General features: G+C 43.7%; 1 protein-coding gene across 1 annotated transcript in view; it reads left to right on the forward strand.

Moving 5' to 3' along the window:
* USH1G (USH1 protein network component sans) overlaps window positions 1-12,947 on the forward strand; it is a 371,347-nt gene that overhangs the window by 222,553 nt on the left and 135,847 nt on the right. Inside the window, 2 exon segments of the mRNA XM_068263202.1 lie at window positions 4,952-5,126; window positions 5,128-5,336. Of these exon segments, the coding sequence (XP_068119303.1) occupies window positions 4,952-5,126; window positions 5,128-5,336 (384 nt within the window).

A 12,947-nucleotide genomic window follows, 5' to 3' on the forward strand; every position in this document is an offset into this window, starting at 1 on the left:
GGAAATAACAGCTTTTTCCAACTGCCAAGCAAGCAACATCTCCCTGTGTGCATATACTTCGGACAGTGGTGGGAGACGGGTGAGCAGGGCGCATTGGTATGCACGTTGCCGGGGTTTAGCGGCCGTGGCCTAGTGCCCGTTTTATAATGGACGGTCCTTTTTACTAGTGCAGAACAAACGTTATTTGGGTTGAGTAAGGGTAGGAGCAGATCTACTGGAACTAGTAATGGCCAGCCCTCTTTTGCCTTGGGTGTCATTGCGTTTAAAAGTGCTGCCTCCCTAATTTAAACAGCCCAGTTCTTCGATTTACCCTTAAAGGGATACTGTAGGGGGGTCGGGGAAAATGAGCTGAACTTACCCGGGGCTTCTAATGGTCCCCCCCAGACATCCTGTGTTGGCGCAGCCACTCACCGATGCTCCGGCCCCGCCTCCAGTTCACTTCTGGAATTTCTGACTTTAAAGTCAGAAAACAACTGCGCCTGCACACCCGTGTCCTCGCTCCCGCTGATGTCACCAGGAGTGTACTGCGCAGACACAGACCATACTGGGCCTGCGCTGTGCGCTCTTGATGACATCAGCGGGATCGAGGACACGGCAACGCAGGCGCAGTGGTTTTCAGACTTTAAAGTCTGAAATTCCAGAAGTGAACCGGAGGCGGGGCCAGAGCATCGGTGAGTGGCTGCGCCAACACAGGATGTCTGCGGGGGACCATTAGAAGCCCCGGGTAAGTTCAACTCATTTTCCCCTGACCCCCCTACAGTATCCCTTTAAGAAATGGCTTAACAAAAATAGCATACACGTGTAGTTTGAAGCCCTCAAACTTGAAGCACTCAAACTCAAAAAACTCATATTTATTTCCGTATTGATTGCTATAACACATCAATATGTATATGCCATAAATATTTACATGTACAGTATTTCTGTATGCATGTTAATATTTTCAGGTTAAAGCCCCACCATCACAAAATTGTACATTTCAATACATATAAAATGTAAATTTCTCCACAGTAAATAGCACTATAAATTACTTTTCTGCCATGTTGCTGTCACTTACAGTATGTAATAAAAAATGTGACAGATTTTGGGACTAGTCAATCTTCTTATTAGGGATTTTCAGTATTACCTTTATTATTTACAAAAGCAATTCCTGGAAAGAATATATACAAAGATGTCAACCAACTTCTCTACTTGTTTGCACAATATTTTGGCAGTGGAAATGATCAACTGTTGTTCAGTAAGTGCTTTTGTAAATAAAGAAATAACTGAGAATCCCCTAGTCTATATGTCTACAGATGTTTCAGAATTTTACTACCTTCCATAAGTGACAATGACATAAAGTAAGAAAAAGGTCATTTATAGTGCATTTTACTCTGGAGGAATGTTCATTTATACAATATGTATGTATTTACATTTTTAAAATGTTAGCAATAGGTGTCCTTTAAAGGGAATCTCAAGTGAAAATAAACTTCACACAGTGTTAGACCAAGCACTCCTATAGAGATAGGAGTGTGCTAACGCTGATATGACCCCGATGCCCAAGGGTCGTCAATGGGCTCAGATGCAGCTGCGTCTGAGCTCATTTTACTGGAATGTGATTTTAATTACGTCTGAATAAAGAGCTATTTTTTCAGCAGTGGTGCTGCTGATCCTGGCTTTGTTAAAATAAACTTATGCGATAATGCATTATATTTGTAGTACAGCCAAGAAATAAAACATTAGCACAGAAACGAGTCTCATATTGTTTCCAGTACAGAAAGGCCTCAATTCACTAAGCTTTATCAAACAATTTATCAAACGTTTGATACTTTACCTCATGTGTAAAATCTAATTTTGAATTCACTAAGGTGTTATAGACTTATTGAATATTTTATCGATAAAACATTCAATAAATATATAACTCCTTAGTGAATTCAAAATTAGATTGAACCCATGAGGTAAATTATCAAACGTTTGATAAAGTGTTTGATAAAGCTTAGTGAATAGAGGCCAAAGAGAGACATTTCACTTATCTATGCAAAAGAGCTTCTCTGAGCTCTCTCACCAGTTTAGTCTGCTACAGTGCTGCTTTCTGAGGCACTTAGACTTCAGAGAAACCGTGACATGCAGCTTCAAATAAGATTTTTACTGCAGGGAAGTTTAACCTCATGCTTTTGCCAATTTGTGCCCCAGAGATCCAATGGCTGAAACCCCTATAGCTAGCACTAGGCTAGCTAGTATACAGTGGCTTGCAAAGGTATTCGGCCCCCTTGAAGTTTTCCACATTTTGTCACATTACTGCCACAAACCTGCATCAATTTTATTTTAAACCATTCCATTGTTGCCCTGGCTTTATGTTTAGGGTCATTGGCTTCAATTCATCAAGCATTACCGCATTCGGTAATGCTGAAAACAGCGGACTTAACGGAGCACTTTCGAAAATGTTAATTCATCAAAGCTGTTACCGAATGAGAAGCTGAAATGACAGAGCAATAAGATAAATTACCGACATGTGCTCAACACATGTCAGTAAATGTTAATTCATCAAGGTTACCACATTCGCTAACACATTCGGTGTTTATCTCAAGCTCTCCCCTGTAGTTACAGGCTTCGAAAGCCTTCTGTGTGAATGTTTCCATGATTAGCAGGAGCAGGCAGCCAATAGAAACAGCCCCTGTTCTCCTGCAAGTGCTGCTGATAGGTCATGCAGGCTTCTCCACACAAGCTTCTAGACCCCCCAGGCAGTGAGCAGAGAGAATGGGACAAAAGATATCCCCAGATTCCCTTCGGTGGTGTAACCCTTTCAGTCCCTGTTTGAAAATGCAAAGATGCAAGTGGTGAAATCACCAAGCATGGCATTTGTAATGTCTCCAGGAAGTTCATCTACCTTGTGGCAAATAAGTAAAATGTTAAGAAAGACTGATGGACACTCAGAGCAGCAGAGGCAGTATAAATAACAGTAAATATAACACATGTTTACATCTAAAGGGATGTCTGGATGCCTTCTATTGTTATCTGCTTGTAACAACACAGACATTCCAAGCTGCTCTGCACCACTCTGATGTTATGGAACAGCCTTTGATGAACTGAAGCTGTAGTACTTCGGTAACTTAACGAACCTCTACCTCACATGTGAAAATATTGATGAATTAGCACAGTGAAGTGTAAAATACCGAATGCGGTATTTTAAGGACTGGGATTTTGTTATCGAACACCCTTTGATGAATTGAAGCCATTGTCCTGCTGGAAGGTGAACCTCCGCCCCAGTCTCAAGTCTTTTGCAGTCTCCAAGAGGTTTTCTTCCAAGTTTGCCCTGTATTTGGCTCCATCCATCTTCCCATCAACTCTGACCAGCTTCCCTGTCCCTGCTGAAGAGATGCACCCCCGAGCATGATGCTGCCACCACCATATTTGACAGTGGGAATGGTGTGTTCAGAGTGATGTGCAGTGTTAGTTTTCCGCCACACATTGCGTTTTGCATTTTGGCCAAAAAGGCACCTTCTTCCACTTGGTTGCTGTGTCCCCCACATGGCTTGTGGCAAACTGCAAATGGGACTTCTTATGCTTTCTGCCTTTCTTCTTGCCACTCTTCCATAAAGGCCAACTTTGTACAGTGCATGACTAATAGTTGTCCTATGGACAGAGTCTCCCACCTGAGCTGTAGATCTCTGCAGCTCATCCAGAGTCACCATGGGCCTCTTGACTGCATTTTTGATCAGCGCTCTCTTTGTTCGGCCTGTGAGTTTAGGGTGGACGGCCTTCTCTTGGTAGGTTTACAGTTGTGCCACACTCCTTCCATTTCTGAATGATCGCTTGAACAGTGCTCCTTGGGATGTTCAAGGCTTTGGAAATCTTTTTGTAGCCTAAGCCTGCTTTAAATTTCTCAATAACTTGATCCCTGACCTGTCTTGGACCTGTGTTGTGTGTTCTTTGGACTTCACGGTGTTGTTGCTCCCAATATTCTCTTAGACAACCTCTGAGGCCCTCACAGAGCAGCTGTATTTGTACTGACATTAGATTACACACAGGTGCACTCTATTTAGTCATTAGCACTCATCAGGCAATGTCTATAGGCAACTGACTGCACTCAGATCAAAGGGGGCCGAATAATAATGCACACACCACTTTGCAGTTATTTATTTGTAAAAAATGTTTGGAATCATGTATGATTTTCGTTCCACTTCTCATGTGTACACCACTTTGTATTGGTCTTTCATGTGGAATTCCAATACAATTGTTTCATGCTTGTGGCAGTAATGTGACAAAATGTGGAAAAGTTCAAGGGGGCTGAATACTTTTGCAACACACTGTAAATGCCCGGCACCCCCAGATCTCCGCCGCTCCCCCATTAATACATTACCCAGCCTGGATCCAGCGATCGGCGCTGCCTCCCTGTACAGCTCTGGTTTTCTCTATGGGGAGGATCGGACATGACGTCATACGCAAACCCGATCCTCCCCATAGAGAGACCGAAGCTGTACAGGGATCCAGGGGGGTAATATATTAACGGGGGGATCTGGGGGGCTCCTGGCACTTGTACTAGCTAGCCTAGTGCTAGCTAAAGGGGTTTCAGCCATTGGATCACATTCATTTTACATGGGGGACTCCTGGGGCCAGGAAGCGGTATGCCCGACACAGTGTCGGGCATACCGCTGAGGAGGTTAAAGGGTCATTATCCCTGCTCTGCTTCATAGTTTAAAATACAGTGTAGTTTGTAAATTGCAAATATGATAGAATGATGCAATGCAATGAAAAAAAACCTATATACATGAAAATAAAAAAAAGACTTTTCTTTGCTACTAATGTTCTATTAACACAGGCAACTCATTATATCATAAGTTTTTTTTTTGCTTCAGTGTTACTTTAATAACAAATTGGCTGTCATTTTTTCCATATGGCATATTCTTATAAGTAATATGAACGTTTACTTTATATGAACTCCTTTACAATTCTATTCTTGTTGTTTATTCCTTAGGGGGGATCCAGACAAATGTGACATTTGGGGAAATACACCTCTGCATCTGGCTGCTGCCAATGGGCATCTTAATTGCTTGTCTTTTCTGGTATCCTTTGGGGCCAACATCTGGTGCCTGGATAATGACTATCACACGCCACTGGATATGGCTGCAACCAAGGGCCACATGGAGTGGTGTGCGTTATCTGGATTCTATTGCAGCCAAGCAGAATGGTTTGAATCCTAAAGTGGTTTCTAAACTCAAGGATCGTGCTTTCCGCGAGGCAGAAAGACGCATCCGTGATTGTGCAAAATTGCAACGGAAGCACCATGAACGGATGGAGCGGCGTTACCGAAAGGAAATGTCTGACCATTCTGACACCATGAGCTTCTCCAGCTTTTCCAGGTATTTGAATTTTCCCTTGTTTTGCATTAAATGTACTGTGGTTGTTATGCAAAATAAGTTTTATATCAATCCATGCAGTTGACAACAGGCAAAACAGCCACCTCCCATCACCACATACGCTTACACTTGGGAGAATGGGCAGGAGGCACCTTCTAGGATAACTACAGTAGCATCATAAGATTGGCCACAGATTACACTATAGGGGACATTAGAATGCTGGAACACATCACAGGGATGCTGCAATCCACTGCAGGGAAGATTGGAAAGTTGAACTGAATTGCAGGAGATGCTGGACAAAAACAAGAAAACAATTGTAAAGGGCTATCCTCCCATAGGACCCAAATTGCATAAGCTCAGTTCAGTACATAGTTGTGGTTTATTATGTGTTACAGGGAAAAGGTAATATGAACATGAGTGCCAGACTAAGCAGGTAGCTTTTTAGTTTTGATTTAAATGCCTCCAGGGTTGGAGCTGTCTTGATTGGGTGCGGCAAGGCATTACAATGGGTAGAGGCAGCATGACAGAAGGCTCTGGATCCAAAGGTTTTTAGTTGGATTCTGGGGGTGGTCAAGTTATTAGGTTCTGTTCAGTGTTCTTCCCAGAATTTTTTTTCCAGTCGGGTTACATAAAAAAGTAGGCAGGTGGGGCAGTTGAGTGGGGTAGGGTGAGGAAATTTGGTGGTGGGGAAAATTAAATGTGCACTATTGTAGCATTTGATACAAGGATGTTGTTTCATGTAATATGGCAGTGATTGTTGCACTTCATACAGGGGGGGTTTGGTTGCAAATAATACAATCACAGGGTTATTGCAGCGTTCCATATGGAGGTGTTTGTTGCATTTCATATTGGGAGCAGTAGAGTATTGTACTGTGTTAGCCATCAGTAAAAGCAAGAAGTTTTGTATCAGGATGATACCATTTATCGGCTAACTTAAAGGTAGATAAAAAGTAAGGGGCCAGCTAATAAGCCTTCATCGGACTTAGTTCCTGCATATTGACAAGATGTTACAAAACACAGCTTATATACGCTGGGCATTCAAAGAAGAAAAATTATTTTTCAAACAAAAATAAATGTAATTAGATTCCTTAAAGGAAACCTGTAATGATTTAAAAAAAGAGTTTTACTTACCTGGGGCTTCTGCCAGCCCCCTGCAGCTGTTCTGTGCCCATGCCGGTATTCAACTATCCTCTGATCTCCTGCCACAGCTCAGTTTCATTTTCTTCAGTCATCGGCCACTGCACACAGCCAGGGCCGCACAGGCGCAGTGGCTGTCGACTTGCAGGTCGGCGAAAGTGAAACTAAGTCGTGGCAGGGGACAAAAAGGATCTTTTAGTATGGGCATGGGCAGAGGGCGGTTGCATTACAGGTGTCCTTTAATTGCCACTTCAGTAGGATCCCATGGGCATGCTAGCTAATTTATGACAAAAAGATAAGACATAACACCACAGACTCTGGGTGATGGGGAGACATTGTAAATCCACAGTTCAGGCTAGATTCACAGTGGGACGTTGCGTTTTGATGCCACGTTAAAGTCGCACCGCAAGCTTACAACGCAACGCGCCCAAAAAGTGGCAACGCAGCGTTACCGTCGCATACAGCAGATACAGTAAAAAATACAGGCAATGAAAAGTATGCTTCCAAGTCATTACTGAGCATGTGCAAACAGTCCAACGCAGCTAATAACGTGTATAACGCACTGCATGCAGTACTTTTATTTAACATGCAGCGTTAGACACCAACGCAACGTGTGCACTGTGAACAGGGCATTGATTTTTCATTGCAGTGAGTTATTCTGCGTTAAATGCTGTTTTAACGCGCGACTTTAACGTCCCACTGTGAACTTAGCCTCAAACGTGACTAGGCAGAGTACATACACCATTTGTTATAAGCTAAAGAGAATTGTGGCATTTAAAACCCATCTTCCAGGCACATGAAATACAATGAATAGTGGCATTAAACCACATCTTACCAGCATATGAAAGAATTGTGGCATTTAAAACCCGTCGTACCAGCACAAGAAGTCAGAGTCTTTGTTTAAACCTTCTCCTACAGTTTTGAACCAATATATACATTTTCTTTCTTAAGTTAGTCTCTCTTTGTGCTATTTGAAGCCACCCATTAATACAGTGATGAGAAGATCGCTTAAAGTGGTCACCCAGCATTTCAACTTTGCTTTAAAAGATTGCTTACAGCTTAGAAACTATTATGCCAGATTTTTTTTTAGCAGAAATTATTGAATGGGTTAAACATGACATATTAGTGTTGCATTTAGCTAGAAATCCGCATCAGTGCTGAGGTTTAGATACAAATGTATCTATTTACAATGTAAATAAACAAACACCTCTCTGAGAGAGCACAGAGGGCTTCCCAGTCAGGCTTTTCAGAGGTCTATTTGCATTCCAAACAAAGATACATTTGTATCTAAACCTCAGCACAGAAGTGGATTTCTAGCTAAATGCAAAACTAAAATGTCACGTTTAACCCATTCAGTGAATTTCTGCTTAAAAAAAAAAATCTGGCATAATAGTTTCTAAGCTGTAAGCAATCTTTTAAAGCAAGGTTGAAATGCTGGGTGTTAGACCGCTTTAAACTGTGCCCACCTAAACAGAAATGTGTGGGTAATGGCAGATCAGCATATTTTTTATTACCTTTCTTTTTTTTTGCAGTTAATAGTGTATCTATGGTGGTTCATGTGCTCACATAGGGCCTGATTCACAAAGCGGTGCAAAGTGTTTGCACGCCTGTGAAAAGCCCTTTATCATGCCTAAACTCAGTTTAGGCGTGATAAAATGAAACTGGCGCAAAATTCCTGCGCGCAAAGTTTGCACGCGCAGTCGCGCGCGCACGCGCAGTCGCGCGCGCACGCTGCGCGCGGAGTTGCGCGATTTTGCACGCAATAAAGAGCACAAAACGGTGCTAACTCAGCCGTGCAAAGGTTATCACGCCTAAAGTCTTTTAGGCGTGATAACTGAGTTATCACCGCTTTGTGAATCAGGCCCATAGAGTTTGTGCTGTTTCTCCCACATAAATTTCTTTGGGGCACTTTGCACACATGATCAGGTATAGCAGATTAGATGATCCACAGGAAAATGTGCCTTGTACATTGTACTCCTGTTGTGTACCTGGTATTGGTACCCTGTCGGTGGAATGGATGCGTTTACAGGTCTCACACCTTTTCTCTCGGCAGGGGAAGGTTCCATTCTATTCTGGCCTATTTAGGCTCTCCTGACAATCATGTTCTTAAAGCGGAAGTAACCTTACCTGAAAAAATATCTGATGTGTTGCTTAATACTGCTTCAATAAATAAAATTGTATGTTTGCTGTAATATACCTTTCAGATGTCCTAATTTCTGTTACTGCATGCTAGTAGACTGCGCAGCCATATGTTGGTTGGCAAATTTACAGTGCCATCCAGCTGATTCTTACTTCCTCCAGCCTCTCCTTTCTCCAGCAGCTCCTTCCTCCAATCACTATGCAGTATGCAAATTATCCTGTGGTAGTGTAGTTACAGTTACAGTGTAGTTACAGTTACAGTGAGGTCATCTGGCTGCGCCTGTGTATGTAATGTTTGCCTCTGTTTTCCAGCCTCTCACTTCTCTGATCTGTATTTTCTTCTGCTATTACTAGTATCCTCTGCTTATTCCTCTGGTATCTGCTTTTGTCTATGCTCTGCTGTCAGTGTGATTTACACACTATAATCTGTTTTTGGCACTTGCTATCTTTCATTGTATATCAAGTGTTTCTCCCCCCCCCCCCCCCCCTTCTTTATTTAGTGCTTCTCCTGACAGCTGCAGATTTTTCTTTATTCTAATTACAATAAAGCGTCTGTTTTAGAAATTGTTTTTGAACACAGTAATAAATGTCTAGCTGTGTGAGTGATGGTTTATTCATTCCCCTCAACACCCGTACCTACAGAATTTCCAGCTTGGAGTAATGACAGGCTTCTCCCCTGTAAATGCTTTTATCTGCAGTACTCCCAGATAGCAATGTTTTTTTTTTTTTTGTGAAAAGAAAATTGGTTATTTGAAATACAATGTGTGAGTCAGGGGTCGCACTTAGTAAATAGCATGCAATTTTACACAATGCAGAATCATAATTTGCATTTTGCTAATTATGTTTTCTGTATGATCCTGCTGCAATTTTTTGACATATAAGCATTTAGTGCAGGGCCGGATTTATAACTCCAGCACCTGTAGGCACAGGCGATCTGGTGGACTCAACTCCGCCCCTCAAATCAGGCCACACCTCCAAGTAAAAATATTCTGAACTCTAATCCCTGCCTTATGTCACTAATGCTAGTACTCAATACAATTTTCTGGCAGATTAAAGGTGGCCATACATCAGACGACTTGGCGACCGATCGACTTTCCGATTCGATTATTATAACTGGAAATATGTGGTGCCAAGTGCATGCCAGACCAACAATGCGACCAATTTTGGGGTGAAAATTGGCCGCATCCTCGATCGCACATTCAGCAAGATGTTGGGCCGACTTGCTCGATCGGGTGCACGGCAGGAACGGCGTGCAATTTTGCGATGATCAACAAAACCCCGGCGCTGGCCCGCCCTCCCCCCTGAATGCCTCGTGCAAAATATAGATTACCTGTCCACGGCCTACGCTTGTCCCTCTGCTGCTGCGGGCACATTCCCCTCTTCATACATGTGCGCCCCACGTGGTTTCCTAGCATGGGCACGGTTGTGCGGCGTCATAGTTAGCATAGTTGCCCTAGTATCGGGAGTTTAGTTGCCCCAGTATGGCTAGTATAGTGCTCCAGTATAGCTAGCATAGTGTCTCAGTATAGCTAGCATAGGGCCCAGTATAGCTAGCATAGTGTTCCAGTATAGCTAGCATAGTGTCCCAGTATAGCTAGCATAGTGTCCCAGTATAGTTAGCATAGTGTCCCAGTATAGCTAGCATAGTGTCCCAGTATAGCTAGCATAGTGTCCCAGTATAGCTAGCATAGTGTCCCAGCACAGCTAGTATAGTGCCTCAGTATAGCTGGTATAGTGCCCAGTATAGCGCACTAGTATAGGTAGGTAGTGAGTGTCCCCCCCCCCCCCCCCCCCCCCGCTCCTGTTACTTTATGAGCGGGCAGCCGCTTCTTCTCTTATATTCCCCCAGGCGCTGCTCTCATCTTAGCAGCATCTCGTATTACAGCATCGCATCTTGCGGCTGCTGTAAGGAAGGGAAGAAAGAGATGACAAACCCACCGCGGCCCAAAAGAAAACTGCCCACGGACCTACGCTCTAGCAGATCTGCAAAACGCTAGAGGTTTTTGAAGCAGATTTCAGAGCGATTCCTAGGTATGTTTAGAGACGTTTTCTAAACATGCCTAGCGTTTTTTGGAGTGTTTTTGTTTAGCACATTACAAATATTGTTACAGTAAAGCTGTTACTGAACAGCCACTGTAACAAAACCGCCTGGAAAACCGCTCTGATCTGGCGTTTTTCCTATACTTAACATTGAAGGCAGAAACGCCTCAGAAATCCAAAAAATACTGCAGCCCAGAAGTTTGCGTTTCTGGAAAAAACGAGCCGCTCTGGTGTGCACCAGCCCATTCACTTTCATGTCCATGGAGAGGAAGTAGAATGGCTGCCTGCGGCTGGAGCGTAGCTTGGGGTTACCCCCAGGGAGGTTAATATAATCCCCCCGAAACATCTCCACAGCCATATTTTCTACACCCCCCCCCCCCCCTCCCCGAACTACCTCTATGCCAAATTGCAGCCCCTCTGAGATAGGTTTCTGTAATCTATCTTGTGAACCAGCAAGGCTTGTGGGCTGCAATTTGGCACAGCGGTAGTTCAGGGGTCCCCTTTCTACCCAAAACATTTGTTGAGTGTAGGTGTGGCTGTGGAAAATATTCAGGTGTTTAACACCAGCAGCAAAATTGAATAGGAAATCTGGCAACACAGGCTCTTACTGCGTAAGTGGGGCAGCGTAAATCATAGGACAGCCTGATTCTCCTGTGTTGTGACATCAATTGGGGGCACTTAAAGTGAATGTTTACCTATTTAAAAATCGAAAAGTCAGATACTCACCTAAGGAGAGGGAAGGCTCAGTCCTAATGAGCCTTCCCTCTCCTGGTGCCTGTTCCCGCCCAGGATCCCCCGTGACAGTATTCGACTAGTTCGGTCAAATACTGCCAATTCTGCATGCCGAAGGGAGCTTTCGGGAGCACTCGGGCTCCCGAAGACGGGCCGCTCCATACTACGCATGCGCGAGCGCCCTCTATGACGCACTCGCGTGTCCGTAGTATGGAGTGGCCCGTCTTCGGAAGCCCGAGTGCTCCCGAAGACCTCCGAAGTCCCTGCGGCGGCGGACGCGAACGGGGGAGCCAGCGCAGCACCGAGGGCACCGGGAGAGGAGAGGGAAGGCTCATTGGGACCGAGCCTTCCCTCTCCTTAGGTGAGTATCTTACTTTTTTATTTTTAAATAGGTAACCACTGGCTTTAACTATAGTGGAGAGTGTCATCACTGTAATGCAGACCACAGTCGTCAAATGGGGGAGACGGTGAGTGACTACCACTGCTTGAATCCTAAATGGTAGGAAGGGAGGGAGAGGACAAGAGTGGAAAGCATAGCATGGGAAGGGATAAACAGGGCACAGGGACATATGATTTGAGGAAGGGGAGCGCAGCATCAACAAGACTAGCACTGCAGCATCTGTCCCTAGAGCAACCTTCCAGGTATGTGTGTGTGTGTGGTGTCGCCTCTCCCTCATATGGCACAAGCTGGGATTAAAAATACTTTCTCTAGTGTGTGGCAACAAAACCCTGACTAGCCCATTTCCACTAACGCAAATTTGCATGCATCTTCCCCATGCAGATTTACATGACAATAATAGTCAATGAGCCTGTATCCACTACATACAGAATCTGAGCGCAGGGTTGTGCAGAAAAATTCTGCACAACAGAGCCTTTAGAATTTGCACACTGCACGCATAGTGTGGCTCGCATGTAACCTAATTAATAGTAAAAATTGTCTGAATTTTCTCTACACTAATTTGCATACGTGTTCACGTACATTTTAAAAAGTATACAGGCACTGACATGGATAAACACGCATATTAACAAAAATATGTGAAACTGCGTGCGTTAAAATACGCATACAAACTTACAAGCAAAATCATTTACATGTTTTCAGCAAAGAAATTGCAACACACTAGTGGAAACATAGCCAAATGATAGGGCCTGAGCCCACTAACACAATACTGTCCGCTTTTTAGCATCTCTAACATTGATGTGTAACTAAAAAGCAGACAAGTGCATTAGTGGGCCCAGGCCCTAATTGGAGTGCATACAAGTTTGGGTTACAAAGACAATACATTGGTCATTTAGTTACATACGGTAGTTATTTTGGTTGAAAAAAGACATACGTCCATCGAGTTCAACCAGTACAAAGTACTCCAGCCCGTCCCCCACATACCCCTGTTGATCCAGAGGAAGGCGAAAAAAACCCCACAAGGCATGGTCCAATTAGCCCCAAAAGGGAAAAATTCCTTCCTGACTCCAGATGGCAATCAGATAAAATCCCTGGATCAACATCATTAGGCATAACCTAGTAATTGTAGCCATGGATGTCTTTCAACGCAAGGAAAGCATCTAAGCCCC

The sequence above is a fragment of the Hyperolius riggenbachi genome, chromosome 12, assembly GCF_040937935.1.
Source record: "Hyperolius riggenbachi isolate aHypRig1 chromosome 12, aHypRig1.pri, whole genome shotgun sequence".
Lineage (NCBI taxonomy): Eukaryota > Metazoa > Chordata > Amphibia > Anura > Hyperoliidae > Hyperolius > Hyperolius riggenbachi.